At 33.0% G+C, this 22,874-nt stretch overlaps 1 protein-coding gene across 2 annotated transcripts in view; it reads right to left on the reverse strand.

The window, feature by feature from the left end:
- Cdc73 (cell division cycle 73) overlaps window positions 1–22,874 on the reverse strand; it is a 118,617-nt gene that overhangs the window by 76,304 nt on the left and 19,439 nt on the right. For both annotated transcript variants that reach the window (XM_027948822.2, XM_071600205.1), the window contains exons 7-10: window positions 19,384–19,600; window positions 12,718–12,816; window positions 11,809–11,887; window positions 9,692–9,756 (exon numbers count right to left, since the gene is read on the reverse strand). In XM_027948822.2, coding sequence (XP_027804623.1) covers window positions 9,692–9,756; window positions 11,809–11,887; window positions 12,718–12,816; window positions 19,384–19,600 — 460 coding nt within the window. The remainder of the gene's footprint in view (window positions 1–9,691; window positions 9,757–11,808; window positions 11,888–12,717; window positions 12,817–19,383; window positions 19,601–22,874) is intronic.

Raw genomic sequence — 22,874 nt, forward strand, 5'->3', positions numbered from 1 at the left:
GTACACTTGAACTAGCATACTGTTGCAAAATCTAAACACAAAGAGCAAGGATTTTATGAAAGACACCATAAAGAGACTGGGGTTGTGACTTAGCAACTTGCCTAGCAAAGTCAATCCTCAGCACCATTTAAAAATAAGTAAATAAAATAAAGGTACTGTATCCAACTACAACTAAAAAAAAAAAAAGAATTCTTTAAAGACACCATAAACACAAGTTCAACAGTAAAACAAATGAGTTCTAAGGCATAACTTTTGTCTTTAATTAAAAAATAAGATCTTACGCAGTTTCCATTTCTAAATATTTCAAATTAATGCATCTTCGACTTATTCACAGCAAAGTACCATTCTGCAAATTCAAATAAGAACTTAGTTTATAAATAATAAGATCTGTCCTGTCCTGATCAGAAGCAAATCAGTGTTTAAAAACAGATATTTAAAATAAACATGGGAACAATCACTCACAGAGGAACATGAGAAGCAGGAAAGACAAGAAGAACAACACTAAAAGAAACATCCATCAAGAAAAAGACCTGGAAAAGAAACCAAAACTTAGAATTAAAGATCAAATGAGGTTTGGTGATACAGGGGAGGGGAGAATGGAGGAGATGAACTAACTACACAATCCAATAAATACCAAGACAAAAATAATAAAACAAATAAGAAAATAATTTGGATGCAGAAATAATATAAAAGATTGAAAATTCATGGATAATATTAATGAATTTATGAAGACCTAGAAACTAATAAAGCAAATTAAAATAAGTCTCAGTTTTGTGTTCATGTCATTAACTACATGGTCGGTAAGAAATTGATTTTAAAGGTTATGCTATAGTTAATAACAGTTAACAGAAAAGTATCTATCAAGAATATATATATAAATATCCACACATAAAATGTCATTAAATATACTGTTTTCATATGAATAAAATGATTCAAATCATCTATCACTGAAATTAAAGAAAATATTAAAGATTAAACCTCTGTTCTCAAAATAAGAAAGGAAATACATAAAACTAAACTGAGTGGGAGCCAGAACTTAAAAGTGATAAAACATGTTTAACAATGGTATTAATTTTGTTAAAATTTAATGGATTAAAGTCATGCCGAGCAGGTAAATAGAAATTTAAAAATCTATTGTAGTATGTTTGAGAAAATAATAAGCTAAACAAAAATTAAAATCTACTTTTGTGTAATTCTGAGAGTCATATATATAATTACAGCATTAATGCACAAAACTACAATTAAAAGAATATATAATCAGGGCTGGGGCTGTAGCTCAGTTGCAGAGCGCTTGCCTAGCATGCATGAGGCACTGGATTCAATCCTCAGTACCACATAAAAATAAACAAATATAATAAAGGCATTCTGTCCATCTACAATGCAAAAAAAAAAAATTTAAAGAATATATAATCATACTGAAATTTCATGTTGTTAAGAAAATATCATCGTATTTCCAAACTAGTTTCTATTTTTCCTTTTTTTTGGCTCTTCAGTATCTACCAATGGACCACCTATGTTCACTTTTTTTAAACTGCTGTTGGAATTATACATAACAGTGGGATTCTTTATGCCATATTCATACATGGATATATATTTTCTCCTATTCTTACAATAATTAATATTAAAACACCTTGAGACAGGTGATGTCAAGTTTGTAAATGAAGAATTGTGCCATGACTTCTAGATTACTCCTGACTTATGCCAATAATAACTTTGCCTACACTTTCAAACTAAGTCTCAATTTTGTCATTAACTACATGGTCATTAGGAAATTGATTTTTAAAGGTTATGCTACAGATATTATTAAAGATTATACAAAAGATCTTACTAAAATTCCTAAGATGTTTTGGGTAGACCAAAAATTACTCTTCAATGAAATGCAAAGCTAAATGAATGGAATTTGACTGTACAGGCTTATACCAAAAATATCATACAGTATACATTGGATTCTTAATAAATGCCAGTAAGATATATAAATTGAAAAACCTTATAAAAATTATTTTCAGCTTACATGTGTTAAAATTGACACCTGTTAATATATTCTGTTGGTAAAATTTATTTTTCTTGACGTATATTAACATCTAAATGCTGATTATGCTGATTAAAAATAGTAAGGTTAAATTGGATTCTAACACCTCTTACCACAAAGAAGGGATCAGTGCAATAAGATCAATACCCACCCACTCCAAATACTAGGCAACTTTTTAAAAGTGTTATATGTACTATTGGGTACAAAAAGTCTACAATATACACTTAATGCAAAAAATGTCTGAAATAACTACAAATAATTCCATGCTACAATCAAACAGCACTAAGGATAATACTAAAGAAGGTACACCAGTACACACTTAAACCTCAAAACAACTCCCTAAGTAAGTTAAACCACTTTTCTGATTAAAAAAAGCCAACGTCTAACATGCTGCAACAAATCATAACAGAAAATTCTCTCTTATGTTTACCTCATATCAAGACACAGCCCAAATCTATAAACAGCATTCCTCCCCCCACAAAAAAATCTGCTGCTGGGAAAATTACTATCCAAGAGATGCCACATATGAAGATGTGAAATAAATAAATAAATTTTTGAAAAGAAATGTTTTATGAGAACAGAGGGAAAAATATGTCTATGCAATTTAGTGATAGCTTCTTAGAAAAATCTATGAAAATGAAGACATAATTTTTAAACTGCATAAAATTACTAATATTAATACTGAAATATTAGGGTATCAGGTAGAAATTAATAAAGCTATCATCCAAAAGCTTAAGAGAGATAATGGGATTATACAGTATTTAATTTTTACCTTTTATTTAAATATATATACATATATGTATATATACACACATTCAAGTGAAACCAAATGTTTTATTGTGTTTTAGGGGTACACATACATCTCAGACTGAATAAGATAAAGCCACCCTGTTCCCTGAAATATTAAGATAACTAAGTTTTTAAAATTATTTCAAGTATAATATTCTTAAGCAGTTATACCAGTCTAAATGTAGAGTATAGGAAATCCTGTATAATAAATATTAATATCCTACTTATAATTTTCTGTATATTAAATACTAAATACTTCATATACTTTCTAGGTCAAAATAAGTAATTTAAATCTAAGCAAATTACCTTTCTACAACTGAGCCCTAACAAGTGGACTGAAAAGGCGTATCTAGCTAAATTATAGCTAGTAACCTAGTAAAGTTGTAACTATCACTTCATATGAAAACTTCTTTGCAGCTATTTTCTCTTAAAAGCTACAGACACTACAACTTACATACACAGCTGTGGCAAAAATATCCCAATCTCCAGAAAGAAAAGGAATTCTCTTAATATGTAAATAAAAATAGTCTTGACAACTTTGAATGAAAACAATTAACTTTGAATAAGGAATCCTAAATATACCAATGAAGCTGTAGCCAACATTTACTTGTAAGTTAAATTTAGATTACAGAGACAATCATAAATTCATAATAAAACTCATCATTTGCTGAGTCCTCTTTGTACTAAGCATTTTACACAGCTTCTCTTTTAATCCTTAACAAAACTATCATGTAAATTACATTATCTTTATTATAAAATAATAACACAATGATTGGCAAGACCTGTATTCAAAGCCAGGTCTGACTTTAAAGCTTATGTTTGTAGTGCTTCCAACTGATATATTTGTCTTTAATAAATTGACACTGCCTTTACTTGAATTAGGAATTTGAAACTGAAAGGCCAAGAGGGTGGCATGAATAAATGAAGGAGGATAGATAAAGGAGTGGTGAGGCCTCTAATAATCTAGAAAAAAACACCTTATGAAGAAAGCAGCCACTAACCAGGTGTGTTGGCTCATGCCTGTAATCCCAAAGGCTCAGGAGGATGAGGCAGGAAGATCATGAGTTCAGTTCAAAGCCAGCCTCACCAACTTAGGGAGGTCCTAAACAACCGGGTAAAAACCTGTCTATAAATAAAATATTAAAAAGGGCTGGGAATGTGGCTCAATGATTACATACCCCTGGATTAAATCCCTGGTACCTAAATAAATAAATGGAAAGAAGGCAAAACAGCCACTCTTGAGATAGATGTGGTTGGTGCCATGAGACTGTGGACCCCATAGCTAGTCAGGAAACTGGAAATCTAGATTGTTTATGTAATAAACTCTTTTTAAGTGTCAGTAAATGTTATGGTTTGGATGTGAGGTGTCGCCCAAAAGCTCACATGTGAAACAATGCAAAAAGGTTTGGAGGAGAAATTATTGGGCTATGGCCTTAACCTAATCAGTGAACGATTCCTTGATGCTATTAACCGAGTGGTGACTGGAGGCAGGTAGGGTGTGGCTGAAGGAACTGTTTCCTTGAAGTTGAGGATATGGGGTAAATGTTTTGTATATAGAAAATGAAGTCTTTGATCATCACGTGAGCTGCTTAGATCTGCTATACTCTTCCACCATGATGTCCAGCCTCACCTTGAGCCCAGAGGAATGGAACATGCATGCTGTCTATGGACTGAAACTTCTGAAACTGTGTGCCCTCAAATAAACTTTTCCCCCTCTACAATTGTGCTGGTTGGGTCCTGTTAGTCACTGCAGCAAAAACATTGACTAAAATATTAAGTAAGCTAAATTTTAAACTACAACGGACATCTAACATATTTGAAGCCACATTTACATGGGCACAATGAATGACCTCAAAGTATGTTCAACGAGACACACAGGAAAATGCACTGACATTTTGAACAAGTAGGTTGTTCTAATTCTTAAGAAGAAACTTTCCTATAGGCATACTTAAAATCTTCACAAAAGCCAAAAAAGTCTTCTCTTTATTGCCATATTCTTTCCTATCACAGAGCTTTTAATCTTACTTTTTATTTCCTGTTCCTAAAATATGCTTTCCTGACAAGTTAACTCCTATTTTAAGACACATCAGCTCTTGTCTCCAAGTATTATCTCCTCAATGAAGTATTTGTTGACTCCTGTAATAAATTCCCTAATTTTAGGGTCTCCTGGCATAATGTCCACCTCTACACACTCGATATATTCACATCACATTCAAGTCACTAATGTCTCTGCCACACTAGACCATAAAATCAAGCCCATGAGAACACATATGGTTTTGTTCACCTCTGATAGACACCAGGATATCACATGGCAAAGAGCAAGTGTTCAAACAATATTTGCTAAAGAAACACAGGAAAAGAAGAAGTGAGAAAGGGAAAGAGAGCCCCAAGGAAGAATACCTTAAGCAATTATCTCCATCTCAGTTGGCCTGGGTTCTAGAAAATTTCAAAACATTTGTGCTACTATACATTACTTCTATGATACCCCAAGAAGAAATGAACAATAAATTAATAAACAACCAAATGAGAAGGAAAGAAGCTTTACCTAACAGTGATAGAGTGCAGAGGTTACTAATGTATGTATTCCTGCTTTAAAAACATAACCTGGTCAGGAGTAGTGGCACACGCCTATAATCACAGCAGCTCGGGAGGCTGAGGCAGGAGGTTTGTGGGTTCAAAGCCAGCCTCAGCAAAGACGAGGCACTAAGCAACTCAGTGACACACTGTCTTTAAATAAAATACAAAATAGGGCTGGGGATGTGACTCAGTGGTTGAGTGCTCCTGGGTTCAATCCCTAGTACCCCAACCCCCACCCCTCAAAAAAAGAAGACAACCTGGTTGAGAGATTAAGATTCTCTAAATCCCCCCTAAAATGTTAAGGTGATGGTGACACTAATACACCTCTAACAGATACTAGAAATCTAAATTTACTATCAAGAGAATGGTTTCCCATAAAACACTTATGGTAAGAACTACTAAATCTGATCTACATAATAAGAGCTAATATGTCTTTCAGTCTTTAAGATTTCAGGGTACAAAATGCTTTCTCAAAAATGAAGATAATAAGGTGATTAAGAGTCAATGAGTGTACAACCAGAGACATCAAAAATTGTGCTTCATATGTGAAATATGAATTGAAATGCATTCTGCTGTCATATATAACAAATTAGAATTTAAAAAAAAAAAAGTTAGGCTTAGGTTGTGGCTCAGCGGTAAAGCGCTCACCTAGCACATGTGAGGCTCTGGGTTCCATCCTGAACACCACATAAAAAAAAAATTAATAAAAAATAGGTATTGTGTCCAACTACAACAAAAAAATTAAATAGTTTAAAAAAGAGTTAATGAAACTGAACAAGAAAGGAAGAACAAATAAGGGTTAGAATTTGTAACCTTTGTACCTGAACAAACTATGGAGGTTAAAATGAAGTGATTCTTAATGCAATTGCCAAATTTCTGTAAACAAGAGTCAACTCCAACAGAACTAGAATTAGGCTCCTTGCTACTATCAAGTAAGAAAAATAGTATCTTCACCTATTTATTTTAATAATAAAAAGCAATGTCAACTAACATTTTCTTAGTCTAAGATGGCTTTTCCACAAAAGGAATCCATGAAAACTAATATGTATTTTCTCCTAAGAAAGCTTTCTATTTTCAACCCATAATTCTAGGATAGTTTTATTTAACCTGATTCCTTGTAAAACTCTTTTCAAAAATGTTCCCCAAAAAGTGGAAGGAAAAGGGCAAACTCTGGTAGCAAATATTAACTTTGGAAAGAAGTTTGCTTTTGTTTTTAAAAGAAGCATACATTTATATTCCAACTTAGATATTCAGACATTAAAAACAATGAGGCAGGAGGGTCCCAAGTTCAAGACTAGCCTCAGCAACTTAGCAAGGTCCTGAGCAACTTAGTGAGACTCTGTCTCAAAAAATAAAAGGGCTGCTATGTGGCTCAACTGTTAAGAAACCCTGGATTCAATCCCAGATACAAAAGAAAGAGAAAGAGAGAGAGAGAGAGAGAGAGAGAGACAGACAGACAGACAGACAGACAGACACACTGTACTACAAAATTTGGCTAGGCTACTATTTTCTTAAACATTACAAAATCCAAGTAACACTTTTGGGGGGAATGCTCCCAGCTCAGAAAAGCTTTCTAACAACTCAACAATTTCATGACTTGTGCCTCTGAAACCTTTACTATAAAACACATTTTATGTCCTGTCAAAAAAAGTCAATTAGAAGCTGGGCATAGTAGCACACACCTGTAGTCCCACCTACCCAGGAGAATCATGAACCTAACAGTTCAAGACCAGTCTGGGCAACACAGGTGAGACAACCCCTGTCTTCCTTCTCAAAAGAAAAAAAGTGAACCATATATATTCAATATACAAATTTATAATCTTAAAGATGGCTCGGCTTCAATTTCAATAAAGTATTGTTTGTATATTAACAAAACCCTGCCTGGGCCTTGTTACGTCCTTAACAAATTTCAATAAGTTATGATTCTTATGAAATAGGATTACCAAAACACATAAACTCTCTAACAACTTCAGGGAAAAAAAACACATTTGTATTAAAATTGCCAACTTGTTGATTTAGTCTTTCATCTACTAGAACACTGATGTTTAACTTAAAAGATATGTAGATTAATCCTGGACTCATTCTTATTTCTATTAACTAAGCACAACAAAACTGAAAAATAATGGTAGCAAAAACGAATTAATATCTTAGAAAGGAAGTCACAATGTGAGAAACAAAGCCTTTTATCACATTTTACAACTTTGTATGTGTGGCTGGATATTACAAGAGACAAACTTTCTTAACCAGAGAATTAGGAAGAAAGTAGGCAAACTTGCAAACTCACAAATAGAGTAATAATTTCAAAACAGAAAAAAAAAAGGAGGAAAATTATATTAGAAGCCTAAGCTTGGGGTACAACTAAATAATAATTTTTAAAAAAGTAATAGCAATTATCTTCAAAGCTTTCAAGTTCAAACTTGCTTGTATTCTTTCAATAACTGCTATACAAATCAGGATAAAAACAGCACAGAAATTCAAAATGGGTGATGAAATAATAAAATTACTAGCAATTTGATCATTTTTCGTCTTGCTACTGAATTCCTAAAAAAACACCTTTTTCTGACTCTTTTAAAAATCATATAGCATAAATTTCCTTAAATTCACCTCTTTTAAGAATATTTAGAACAAAGTCTCTGATAAGGAAGCGAAAAACTATCATTCTCACACCATTCAGTTAAGAATATATTCTTGGGCAGGGGGTTAAAAACTTTTTAAAACAATATATTCTTAGGCAGGCACGGTGGCACATGTCTGTAATCCCAGTTGCTCGAGAAGTTGAGACAGGAGGATTGCAAATTCAAAACTAGCTTCAGCAACAGCAAGGAGCTAAGCAACTCAGTGACACCTCGTCTCTAAATAAAAAGTACAAATTAGGGCTGGGGATGTGGCTCAGTGACCAAGTGCCCCTGATTTCAATTCCTGGTACCCCCCCTCCAAATAAAAGACTTATATTCTTAGATTTTAGAAAATACTGCTCTGTACAAAAGCACCACTATAAAAACTATCTTTGCATAGAAGCTCAAATAATCAAACTCACTCCAAGGCATTTCAGAGCAATGGGAAAGGAAGAAGTAAAACAATGACAATAACAAAAATAACTTTGATGCCTACCCACGAACGCAACTTCATTCAGTTCCTCAAAGGTATAATATCATCACTTAAGGTTGAATCAGTAAGCAAGTTCTATCCCCAAGAAAACATCAGTAACTACATAACTTAAGAATTTAAATTAAATTTTACAAGCCATGAATTATATTTTAAAATCAGGAGAAACCAGGCAAATCTCAAAAGATGGATGTATCTAATTTCTTATCACTTTCCCCTTCCTTCACTTAACTGTACACACTGGCCTTGTTGGCTGTTGCTCCATAGGGCCTCAGTCCTGACCACTGCCTTGCCTTATAGGAAATGTTCTTCTGCCAGGTCTCTTTTTGGCTGTCATCTCCTCAGAAAGGCCTCTCTGACTAATGTCTTTAAAGAAGCCCCATTTGTCTTAAAGCTACATGCCCAGCCTCTAAAACAAGGTGTGATGTAAGTGCTAATGAGTATAGAAACAATTTCAGTAATATAAAAACAAGTCTGATAATCTAAAAACAAATATTTATAACAAAATATCTCATACCCAGTCCCACCTTGAAGTTTTAAAAAAGAAATAAAAATTTTAACTTTCTAATGAGATTCTCAATATTGCCTGCTTCTAGAAATAACTAAGTTAAAGCATGGCCAATTTTGAATATAAAAATGTATCTTAATTCATAGCAAATATATTATGATTCCATGCTACATGGAGCCTGTAAAGATCTGATGACACAAGAAAAGACGAAAGTAACTTTGGTATTTGTTTCTAATATAGGCACACAGGTATTTTAAAGTATAAAAGGCACAAAGCTCCAGACTCTGGAGCCATGAGTATGCAAAATAATTAGTCTGCAAAATAAAGTAAAGGATTCAGGCTCTACAGGACCAAGTTACATCATGGTTTAAATAAAAATTAAAAGTCTTAAATTTTACTTGGTCAGAACATTTAGAAATAATAATTTCTACACCGCATCATTCCAGTTGCAAGTTAGTCCAAACAGTTTTCATTTACACATACTCAAAACCAGTTTGGGAAAAAGAAACAAAACACCCATCAATCAAATAATAAACCACAAGATCCACCAGCACAATTGGTTATTAGATAAATGTTTCAAGTACAAAATATTAAATGAGGACCAAAATTTTCCTCAACATCTGCTACTTACATAAAATACCTGGATCTCACATAAAATATTATCTATAATGAAAATGACTTACCGTTACAGACTTAAGTGTCATGCCGTGGTAGGTACCCATAGTGTCAATTTTAAAGCCTTCCGTTTCTACAAAGAAAAGCAGTTTATTGTTAAGACTTTAGATATTATATGATAGATTAAAAAAAACTAAAGTAAGAATTTCCATTATATCTCAAAGTTCAACAGTACAACAAAGTCTTCAATTTACTATATATAAAGGTTCATTATAATCTTGTAAACATAAAAACGTTAAGACACTGGTCTCAAAAATATAATCAATACACACTAACAAGTATAGTGCACAGAAGTTCATTAAGACTCTGCGATTATGTTCAAAAATAAGACTGAATAAAATACTTTATAACCCCCAAATTATTTGCTAATACTCAAATGATAATACCCTTGAAAGCATCTAATATTGAGAAATCCCCAAGTCAAAAAAACAGTTGTGCACCAAAGTGACGAATAATATATTTTGTAGGAAACAATCTTGTAAATAATGATAAGAGTTTATGGATATCATCCCAATATACCTTTTTGTGAAGGGGACTATAATAAATATTTTACATACTGCAGGCCATAAAGTCTCTGTTACAATTACTGAATTCTGCAGTTGTAGTGGGGAAGAAAAAAAGAGAAATGATATTATGTGTACAAACAGAGCAGCTGGTTTGGCCTATAAAGTGTCAGATTTTGTCTGAAGGCTGCTTTATATTAATCCATTCCATAAGAAAAACACTGCAATGAATAAAACAATGAAATACTATCTTTCTATGACATGTACTCATGGTATGCATTTATTCAGTGTATGAAGTCAGCACACAAAATTCACTGCATTGAGACATCACCATCCTTTAAAGGAACTTAAGGGAGATTTCAGATTATGCAGAAAATAGTAAAGTGAAAGTTCCAGTGCTTCTACCTCAAAGTTTCATAAATCAAATCAAGATGAATAAAGATCTCAAGAGGAACTGATGTTAGTCTCACCTCACAGCATTTTTTATGTTTTTATTTTTCTATTATTATTGTTTTGTTTTGGTACTGTCTGGTATTGTATTGTTTTGTTTTGGTATTGTTTTGTTTTAGTACTGAGCTACATAACCAGCCCTTTTTATTTTTTATCACTAACATCTTGCCAATATAGAAATGGCTCACTATTATATTAGCCCGAATATCCTTGGGCCACCACAAAATAGAGGTCACACTATTGCTCCACGTCTATGCTTCTGAAGTTCTAAATGTATGTATTTAAAATTTAGCCAGGCACAGTGGCACACACTTGTAATCCCAGTTGCTTGGGAGACTGAGGCAGAAGGATGGCAAGTTCAAAGCCAGTCTCAACAAACCCAAGGCGCTAAGCAACTCAGTGAGATCTTGGGTCTAAATAAAATACAAAAATGGACTGGGATGTGGCTCAGTGGTCGAGTGCCTCTGAGTTCAATCCCCGGTACCCCATCTCACCCCCCAAAATTTTTTTTTAAATAGAATATGGAAAACATGATTTGATGTCTAGAATCTCTATTCTAAAATAAATAGTTTTTTACATACCAGACCCTATTCTAAAGACCTTATTAACTGGTTAATGTCCAACATAACTCTAATAAGAGCTAGGTACTATTACTATTAGTGTTGTAATTACAGACAAGTGGAAACTAAGATGGGATGCACTTGAAGTAACATTAAAATTTCAACAGAAATTAACAGACACGAGCATATCTGGATCCAGAATCCAAACTACTAACAAGGAGTTTACCAATTTTCTGTAAAGGGCCAAAAGCTTTGCAGGCTACATAAGGTCTGTAACAACTCAACTGTGCTGTTGCAGAGTTAAAGCAGTCACAAATTAAACATGAATTAAATGTGGCTGTATTCTAAAAAAAACAAAATACTTTTACAAAAAACAGTAAGGGCTCGGGTGGTGGCTCAGTGGTAGAGCGCCTGCCTAGCATGTGTGAGGCACTGGGTTCCATCTCAACACCACATGTAAATAAATAAAAATAAAAGTACATTGACTTTTAAAAAAAAAACTACAACCAAATTTGGCCTGTAAAGTTACTTTGCAAACACTTACTCTTAAACATGAGACTCCTTAATATACTAACTCTCAAGGTCAGCACAACAATAAAGGGAGCAACTTGCCTTCTTTTCCTTTGAATCTTTCTTGGTCATATCTGTTGTAGGCAGCTGGGATAGGCTGTTTAGTACGCAATGTAGGATCCTGTAGAAAGATAAATTATGAGTTACAAGTTAATATTTTAAAATACTGGTTAATAGTCATAATTAAAAACAAAATAGAAATATTTATATTCTAAGCTATTTGTCTTAAAATAACCAGTAAGGCTGGGGTTTTAGCTCAGTATTAGAGTGCCTCCCTAGCATGGGTGAGGCACTAAGTTCGATTCTCAGCACCACATATAAATAAATAAATAAAAGGTCCGTTAACTACTAAAAAAAAAATAGCCAGTAAGACAAAAAGTAGTGAGGAGACCACTTGATCACCATTAATCATTTTTGAGACACTATCTATGAGTAAAAACTTAATATCACTACCAAGAATTACCAATCCAAAACTGCATAATTTAATTTGAAAATACTTTATCCAAAACTCAGTCTATAATGAAAGGGCCACATGGCAGATGATTAGGGAAAATACAGTCACCAACCTATCATAGATAGAAAAGATGTCAAAATAAGTCCCAACTCAAGAGTAATAGAGATTTATATTTTAAACAATGCTCAATTGTCCCACATAACAATAAGTAGGCCAGATACAGTTTACCTAAAATAATTACTCAGAGGGTTTCTCCTACTTAACCCATTCATACCAGATATGGCAAGGTATATTTCCTCAGTCTTAATGACACCAGAGTTCCTGCTGAAGTAACTTTTCATGCTGAAAAGAGTCTTCACATCATTAAGGTACACCAAAGCAGCTTTACAATCTTAATTTAAAACTTTAAGATGTCTTCAAAACTACAACACTGAAATTTTTGTTATAAAAATGGCACTTTCATTAAAACTACTATATAAGGTGCAAAACATTCTTACCACAGGTGCTGCATTTGGAGCTGGTCGCTGTTCAGGCGCACGCCCTTCCTCCCTGGCTTTGACAGACTGAAGAATTGCAAAAATATTCTTGGAAAAATTCTAAAATATAAATGGATTCTGATTAAGTCCACTTAAAATTAAATATACGAAGGCAGTAAATTTACTTAATAAGCAATTATGATTAAATTTTCCTCCTATCAGTTCTTCCCTACTTTACCATATTAAGATACAATTATCATTGCTATGGTTTAGACGTGGTTTGCCTCACCAGTGATTCATGTGCTGGAGACTTACTTGTTCCTTGGTGTGGTGATAATGAGGTGATGAAACCTCTAAAAGGTGAGGCCTAACAGAAGGTAATCAGGTCACTGGGGCATTGCTCTTGGAAGGGATTAAAGCTTTTCTTTAATAATTCTTCATAATGGGTTGTTACTCAGCAAGGATAGGCATTCACTTGTCCCCTTCTGCATGAAGTCAATTCCTTTTCCATTTCTCTGCCATACTGTGATCTAGCTAAAGGGGCTTCACCAAAGGCTGAACAGATGAGGCTGCTCATCCTTGGACTTTCAAACTCTAAAACTGTGGCCTAAAAGAATCTTCCATTTTTTTTTCTTCATTTCACACCCACACCCCTGCCCTGTGCTGAAACCTTGCACATGCTCACTAATCCTCTACCACTTTGCTATAATATGCCTAGTTCTTAACTTCTTTTCTTTATAGAGTACCCAGTCGCAGGCATTACATTACAGTAATAGAAAACACAATGAGACAATTAAGCAAAAAAGTATCAACCAACTGCTACTAGAAAATTCATCCAGAGACCAATTATTATAAACGCAGCATTATTCATTTCATTTTTTCATTTACTTAAATAGCAATTTTTATCTACAACTTTATTCATATTCTGTATCTAATGAAATGCATAACCAGCAAACAAGCTAAAATAAAAATATAACATTTGCTGTCAAAAGTGGTACCCTAATTTTGACAGAAATCAATAATATCCTCCTGTAAGTAAAATAAACTCTAATATTAATTTCAGATTGTTATGGATTATATTAGATGTTGAAAGTTCTCAGATACTGTTAGACGTCAATGTGAACACTGAAAAAAAATCAGAAAAGTTGGGAAGTATTTACTAATAAACTTAAAATAAATTTTTGTATGAATAATCTTAGCGACATTAGACACAACTAGTTGAGTACTGCGCTTCCTTTATGAAATATTCTTCCTTGGCCTTTGAGACACTATTCTTTCTTGTTTCTTTTCCCTCCCTGATTCTAACAGTTCCCATAAGCTTTTCTTTCTGCTTATCAATCACTCAGAAGTTTAAGGAATATTTAACACTCTACTATAAGTCAAAAACCTTGATTAATACTCAAAAGCAATGACAAGATCAGCAAAGTCACGGTGCCTGCCCTCATGAACCTCCAATTTCTCTACTACAGAAAATTAAGCATTTGTTTCCTTGTCTTAGACCACTTTTCCAACCTTATCACTTCAAATACTCACTAGTTTATTTATTTATTTATTTATTTGCTGGTGGATCTTTATTTTCTTTATTTATATGCAGTGCTGAGAATCGAACCAAGTACTCCATACATGCTAGGCAAGCGCTCTAACACTGAGCCACAACCCCAGCCCTACTCAGTAGTTTTTAAACTTTAAGTATCATTCTCTCCGCTGTCCTCTTGATTAAGTTAGCTGCCCTTACTGGATGTCTACCCTATCATGAGCATGTCTTAATTACTGCTCTATTTATTTAACTTTTTGTCTTCTGCCAAAAAATATAACCTCTGATATCTAGGACAAATACATCTCCAGATAGTGCCTAGCACTTGCTTGGTTTGTATATATTAAATAAATACTACACAAATAAAAATATATAAAAAATGAGATGTGCCTTTTAAACATAACTACTACCATCGTATTAGGTACAAAAATATGCAGTTTTGTAATTCTTTATAATAGCAAAACAGGTCTCAGAACTCCTTTGCACTCCTAGAAATTACTAAGGACCCTAAAGACCCTAGTTTGTATGAGTTATAAAATTTATCATATTGAAAAACTGAAACTGACAAATTTATATACACACACACACACACACATATTTTAGTGGTAGTTGGGCACAACACCATTTATTTATTTATTTACTTACTTACTTACTTATTTATTTATATGTGGTGCTGAGATGGAACCCAGTGCCTGGCACGTGCTAGGCGAGCACTCTACTACTGAGCCACAACCACAGCCCAACTAATTTTTAATATATAACCCATTTTAAAAATAAGAAAAACATGATTACATGTAAACTTAAATGACAATTTTATTAAAAAATTATTTTCCAAAGTGTACAAAACAGTAGCAACAAGAAGGACACTGTTTTAAATTTTTCCAAGTGTCTTTAATATCTGGCTTAATAGAAGATAGCTATATTCTAATATCTGCTTCAACAATCTTTGCTGTGCTATCTGGCTTGATCAAAGAATATTGAGAAAATGTAGCTTCACACAGTTAGAAAAGAGAGGGATATAACTGTTTTTCAGATAACTGTGGATATTCTTTGGTATCATACTAAAACAAAACCATATGGTCAGTCGTTGATCTGTATATGGAAGCCTCAACTATAAATTTATTTTATTACTACTTTAAACTTCAGTGGTTTATTTTGTACTTTATGTGGATTGTTTTTAAATCCATGTTCTAGTCATCTGGAAAAATATCAATCACTGTTATGTATATTTTCCAAATGTTAACAAGTTGCATTATACAGTATCAACAAATTATATTTATTATTATATTTGCATTTTATTTGTTAAACTCATAAAAAACTCATCAAAGAGTCTAAGAATTACAAAACTGCTAAGGTCATAGAAGCAAGAAAAATTTCTCAAAAAATTTAATTTTCTCATGAAAGCTCATATTTTATCACTGGCAACAAATATCGTCACTTGCTTTCCTTAAAGGAACAGACTTCTTTCCTTCTTTTTGAAAAAAAAAAATGTCTGCCAAATACCCAAGTCTAAATAAGTTATTCAAATAAAAAATGGTTTTCTGTGAAAATGTAGCTGATTTAACTGACAATTCAAGTAGCACAGTGCTATTAAGGTGTACCGTATTTTGATATCCAGAACTGCAATATACATTTCAGTTTTATTACATAAAATACTAAAAGAGATTTACTAAATGGTCAAGGTTTAACAGAATTAATTTTTTTAATTTTTAATTTTTTTTTTTTTTTTTTTTTTTTTTTTAGTTTTAGTTTTAGGTGAACACAGTATCTTTATTTTTATGTGGTGCTAAGGATCAAACCCAGTGCCTCACACATGCTAGGCGAACATTGAGCCACAACCCCATCCCCTAAAAGAATGAATTTTAAAACCTCATCAAGAACAACATCATGGGGCTGGGACTGTGGCTCACTGGGAGAACACTTACCTCACATGTGTGACGTGAGGCACTGGGCTCAATTCTCAGCATCGCATATAAATAAATGAATAAAATAAAGGTCCATCAATAACTAAAAAAATGTAAAAAAAAAAAGAACATGATCAGGATGAAGAATACAATGCTTACTAATAAAGTTTGATGCCACTGCCTTGTTTCAAGCCAGGGTACCAGCAGTTTTACCAGCTATTGCTTTTACACCAGAATGAAGGCCAATAGTAAGAAATGCAAATACAACCTTAGTATTATTATGAAAATAAAAACATGAAAATCCAATCTTGCCAGGCACAGTGGCACACACCCGTAGTCCCACTGGCTCAGGATGCTGAGGCAGGAACATACAAGTTTAAAGCCAGCCTCAGCTACAAAAAGGTGCTAATAAGCAACTAAGTGAGACTCTGTCTCTAAATAAAGAACAAAGTAGGACTGGGGATGTGGCTCAGTGGTTGAGTGCCCTTGGGTTCAATCCAAGTACCAAAAAAAAAAGAAAAAGAAAAAGAAAATCATATCTCACTACTTTAAAAATAATAAAATACTGAAAAACTCTAATTCTAAAAGAATCCATTGAAATGTTATTATTACCTATTTGTTGTTTGGTAGAATTACAAGTAATTATCATCACCTGCCTTATACTGCTATGGTTTGTGTTCTGCAAAATTTATATGGTGGAAACTTAATCCTCAGTGCAATAGTGTTAAGACCTTTCATACTGATCAAGCAGGAATTGAGTGGATTACACACTATGGGAGTGACTTTCAGATAAAAGGATGAGTTCAATCCCCTTCTATCTTTCTGTCCCTCACTCTTTCTCACCCATGTGTTACCTTCTACCATGTTACGTAGTAAGAAGACCATACTATATGTGGTCCCTTGATCTTAAACTTCCCAGCATTAAGAACCATGAGCCACATACATTTCTGTTCATTATAATTTATTCAGTCTATAGTATGTATTCTGCTTTCAGCAGCACAAAATAGAATAAGGCATATACTAATTTGTAGAAGCTTAAAAACATGTTTTAATAGCACAGTAAAATCAGTTTACTTTATTTGGGGTGCTTGTAATGATTTAATTATATAAAAAGATGTGTTCGTATTTCTCATGAAAGTTTTCACCTATCCTTTTTTTACTGTCTTTTCCCCCTAAAACTCAGAAAATAAGACCTTAATAATTAGCAGCAGTGATGTTCTAAAATTTATAGGACTCTAAGTACTTAACAGTATTTTTCACAGCTTAACAGATAAAAACAGTATACAAACTGATTATCAGTCCAAATATGGTTTTATATTTAAGAAGATTAAATCAAAGAGGTACAGTTATTAAACAATTCTTAATTATTAACTTACTTTTAAAAAGACACAATGGTACCCACAAACTGTACTAAATTAGAACACAGTTTTGAAATTGTGGTACAATCCTGCCATCTAGAGCTCAAAGAAAATTATTCACCTCAGTTATTTGAAAATTTAATTTTTGTTTTAAAAGCAAGGAGAGGCATATCACCTGTTTTATTTCCTTACTATAAATTTAAGATTTTCAATAATTAAAACAATAAGTCACAGTATTATTCAAGTATTAGCCATATTAGGCCATGAAAATAAATATAATATTGTTTTATTATAAATAATAAAAATGGAAAATGGGAGTTTACTCATATGCTCGAATTTATCTACAATTCTAAGCTCTAGAGAATGACTGTTAAAAGTACTTTTTGAAGTAAGTCAAAATACAAAAGAAACGGAAATAACTGTTTTCATATACAGTTTTTTCAAGTAGCTATATTCCTATTTAGATAGCACAGTAAATTTAAAGCTAAAATTTCAACATTCTACAATCAAAATCATTCTGCCTCAAACAATGTTAAAGTCAGTTTCATCAATAATCCCACACAATTCTTCAAATGTTCCTATCAGACCATCACTACTACCAACTTTGCATCAGTGGCGAACTAAGAGAAAACGTATTGTAATCCCAGTAACTCAGGAGGCTAAGGAAGATCACAGGTTGGAGACCAACCTCAACAATTTAGCAAGAACCTAACCAAATTAGTGAGATTCTATATCAAAATAAAAAACAAAAGTAGTGCAGGCATGGTGGCAAACACCTGTAATCTCAACGGCTTGGGAGGCTGAGACAGGAGGACCAAGAATTCAAAACCAGCCTCAGCAAAAGTAAGGTGCTAAGCAACTCAGTGAGACCGTCTCTAAATAAAATATAAAATAGGGCTGGGGATGTGGCTCAGTGGTCAAGTGCCCCTGAGTTCAATTCCTGGTACCCAAAAATAAATTAATTAATAAAAGTAGCTAGGAGGTGCAGCTCAGTGATTAAGTGGTCCTAGAAAAAAGAGAGAGAGAGAGAGAGAAAGAAACTGGGGCAAGGGGAATTGGGACATGAGGACTGGATGACATAGATGAAAATATGTAAATAAAACAGAATTAATGAATCCATTTTTTGAGAGATCTATTAAGATACCAGACCATCCAGAATCAAATATCTATATTCCAAAATTTTAAATGTACATCTTTTTTGATCAAAATTTGTTTTTAAGAATCCTTAAGTTGTATGGACATAAATGAAAAAAGACACACGTACAAAGATTTTTTTTTTTTAAATGTGTTATCTCTAACACTGAAAAGAAAGGGAAGGAAAAAGAGAATGAGGAAAACAGAAGAGGAAAGTAGTCAGGGAAGAAAAAGAAAGGGGGAGCAGAGAAAGGGAGAAAATAAAACCAACCCCACATGCTGAAACAAAACAAAAATATCTCCACTAATAAGGAGGTTAATAATAAAAAAAATTCCTATATCCCTAAAATAGAATCTAATGTTTAAAATATACTCAATTAATATTTAGTGATTTCTGTAAGTTTTCTACTTTATAAGAATAAAATTAATGATGGTATCAGTTCTGTGATGATCAGAGAGCTCGCCATTCAATATTCTCTAATTATGAAGTTCAGGCAAAAATCTGATTCAAAAGAAAACTGGGACACTCCATATTTTAAAAAGATGTGTAAAGGGGCATGTATCTTAATTCAGACAGCTTCTCTGGTGACCAATAATAGAATGGTAAATATGGCCATCTGGCAATTTACATTACTCCTGATCTTTCAAAGAAATAAAACATGAAATTTCCTAATATAAAATTTTAACCAATTCTACAACTAATCACAACATTAAACATACACACTCATTTTACAAGTGGGTGAAATATTTTCATTACCTTTCCTGTACTCTGTAATATAGTTGTTCGTGTCCTCCACACTCTCTCTCTGCTGACTATATCTCGAGTCACATCCACCTCAGCGTCCACAAAACTCCTCTGTTTAAGGGCAGTTATGTCATCATCTAGATCAGTCTTGATAGTAGATCTTTTCTTAGCCATAATTTTAGCTTTGATTGCAGCAATTTTTTCCACTGACATAGCTTCAGACAAAGACCTAAAAGCAATTTATTTTTTTAATTCTGATAGCAAAGTTTCCTTGAACATATCATATATTGTTATATTTATAAATTTCTGGTAAAATTGTTTTAAGTGGCACGTCTCATCTCAAACTGACATAGTTGATATTCTGTAATCATATAAGATTTTTATAGATAAGGGTACACACACAGACAATATCTATTGAACAAATTCATACTTTCATAGGAAAGATCAACTCAACAAAATTCCTCAGAAATTTTTCATCTCTCCCTCAAAAGACCTGAATTCATTAATATGGGTGCTTTTTTTCATATTTTATGAAATTTTACTAGCTACTCTAGCTCTATATCTACGGAAATTACACACAGATACACACACTCATGCCACCTGTAAGGGGGCCAAAAATTCAACCTGTAAAAAGTGCAGGAGCTTGGATTTTCCTTAAAATTTATTTCAAGGTTACAAACCTACATGCCATCGTACACATCATATTTTATAGATGAAGGCGGTTTTTAAATACCACAAAAAACACACAATCATTTTAATCTCTGGAAAATGATACCATATTTTGAACTTTCTTAATATTCCCTTTACTTGATTTTCAAATAGGTAAAAGAGCAAAGAAAGACCATGCTTTCAGAAACTATTAAAAAAAAAAAAAACTCTAATACTGAAAGTAGGGACTTCATAAGATGATAATCTTAAGCACAGTGTTTTTGTAATATAAAATGACAAAGAGAAAAAGTGGTTGAGTACCTTAATAACTGTAGACAAAAATATTACTTTAGTCACAAGATGAAAATCTTGAAATACGTTTACATAAGATCTGGAAAAAGGATGGAAATTCCTGCAGGTTTAAATACAGTAGTATTATATAATATACTAATTTTATTTAGAATAGGTATGCAGGTACTTTATAACAGATGCAATACACATCAGGTATTTGACTCATTTTGTATAACATCACACAATGTTCCCCTAAAACCTAGAGCATACCAAAGTATCTTTAAGCAAATTCAAATACTTTTCAAAACTACTTAATCAAGCCTGCCTTAAACTTTCAATTATTAGACTTTCACTTCTAGCCAAGATGAAGTAAAAGAAACAGGATTAATCCCTCCAACTTGAAAAGTTTTCATGTCAAAATACATGAAACAATGGATGACTACACACTAGCTACCAAGCCATAAAGGATAGTGATTCCCTGACAAATGACCAAAAAACAAGGTAATTCCGACAGCTGCCTATACTTACTGCCTTGAAAATATCCAAGACTTTGGAATTCATAGGCTAGAGCTTCTGAGAAAAAAGAACTGAAGAAGATCCCCTTGAGTATTCCCAACAAAGTACGGATTAGCATGTAAGTATGAGGAAACCATCTCAACCTGAGCAAAATAACCACTCCAGAGGTTTAGAGGGAATAATGCATGCCCAGTGCTCACAAGGAGTTCTCCTCAACCAAAGTGAAAAGTTCATGTTCACTGGTCATTAGGAAGAGAACTCGGTCTCAGTGGCAAATGCTCTTGCCTGGCATGTGCAAGGATCCTGGGTTGGATCCCCAGTACAGAAAGGGAAAAAAAAAAAAAAAGTAAGCGTACTCAGAACATTCTTGCCACAGCAGTGGGTAGAAATAATTACCATAGGAATAATTACCATAACTGACCATTGTTCAAATAACAATATTAAAACTAAAAATCCACAGTAACAAACTGTTTCTAGGTGATTTAACTGTGCAACAATTCAAAGTTAAAGTAGATTTGGAGAAATAAAAAAAATACCTAGTACTCAACAAGGTAAAATGCACAATGTCTGGTTTCCAGCCAAAGATTTCAGGGCAAATAAGGAAAATAAGCAACAAAATGAAGAGGAATACTAATCAATAATTAGTAGAACCATATTCCATGCATTCAACAAGTTGTAGAGACATAGAATTTAAAAAAGCAAAACAAACTTTTAGAGATGAAAGTTCTAAACAGAGAGATATTAAAAACAATACATAAAGGCTGGTGTTGTGGCTTTAAAGTTTAAAGTTAACAGGTCATGATACAGGTAGTCAAGTTGCATAGTCTAGTACTTAGTGATTGAAATGAAAATGTAAAAGCTTAATCATGATTGGCAAAGGTTACAGGAACATATTTTAAACAATGTGTTCAATATCTTATGAAGTTAATACATGTCAGAAAAGATTGCAGCTCTTGAAAATTATGTAAATGAAAGAAGTTTTGGGCTCTGATGCTATTTTAACTACATGAATAAATACCTTTATAAAGGTATAAAAATAAAGGCCCCTCTATGGGCATCAGATCCTTCTGAAGGCTGCTTGTAATTTGCAACCTGTCATCCTGTCCCCTCTTCTTTTGCAGAGGCCACATATCCTTCAGTACCCAATGCCATTCATACTTCAGGACCCATGGATTCCTGCTAGGGCTGGATCCTGGCAATAATAATTAAATTTTTCTTCATTTAAAAAAAAAAAAAAAAAAGGCTGGTGTTGTGGCTCAGAAGTAGAGCACTCTCCTAGCATGCATGAGGCACTGGGTTCGATCCTTAGCACCACATAAAATAAAATAAAGACATTGTGTTCACTTATAACTAAAAATAAATTAATTAATTTTAAAAATGCATAAGATTACAGGAAAAAAAATCACTGAACTTGAATATACATAAAAAATTATCCAAAGTACAATTTTGAAAAAAATTTAAGAGAAAAATAGAAATAAAGAATCAAAAACAAAGGGAAGAAAAGAAAACAAGTGACCTCTCAGATGACATCAAATGGAATTTAAGCAACTCAACTCCAAAAAGAGGAAATCAGAAAAAAATTCAAAGAAACAAGGCTCCGAAATTTTTCAAATTTAATAAAAATTAACCCAAATATTTTCCCAAGAGACTGCAAGCACAAGAAACACAAAGTTCTCCCAAAACTATGCCATAATTAAATAGCTCAAAATCAGCAAGATAAATTTTAAAGTAGCCAGAAGAAATAATGTATATTTCATAAAAAGAAAAAAAAAAATTTTTAAATGAGAACACACAAGTGAGAAGGGAAGCATATTCCCCCAGTCTAGCCTACAGATGAAACTAGAGTCTTGGCTAACACCTTAACTGCACTTTGTGAGGCTGAAGCACAGAAGTCACCCAAGTCATGCCAAAATTCCTGATCCAGAGCTACTGGGGGCTATTAAATGTGCATTTTTTAAAAAAGAGATGTTGTTGTTTACGGCCAGAATGTAGACTTTCGCAAAATTAATTTACCCATTTTAACAACAGCAAAAAAAAAAAACAAAAAC

This window comes from Marmota flaviventris, chromosome 12 (genome assembly GCF_047511675.1).
Source record: "Marmota flaviventris isolate mMarFla1 chromosome 12, mMarFla1.hap1, whole genome shotgun sequence".
NCBI lineage: Eukaryota > Metazoa > Chordata > Mammalia > Rodentia > Sciuridae > Marmota > Marmota flaviventris.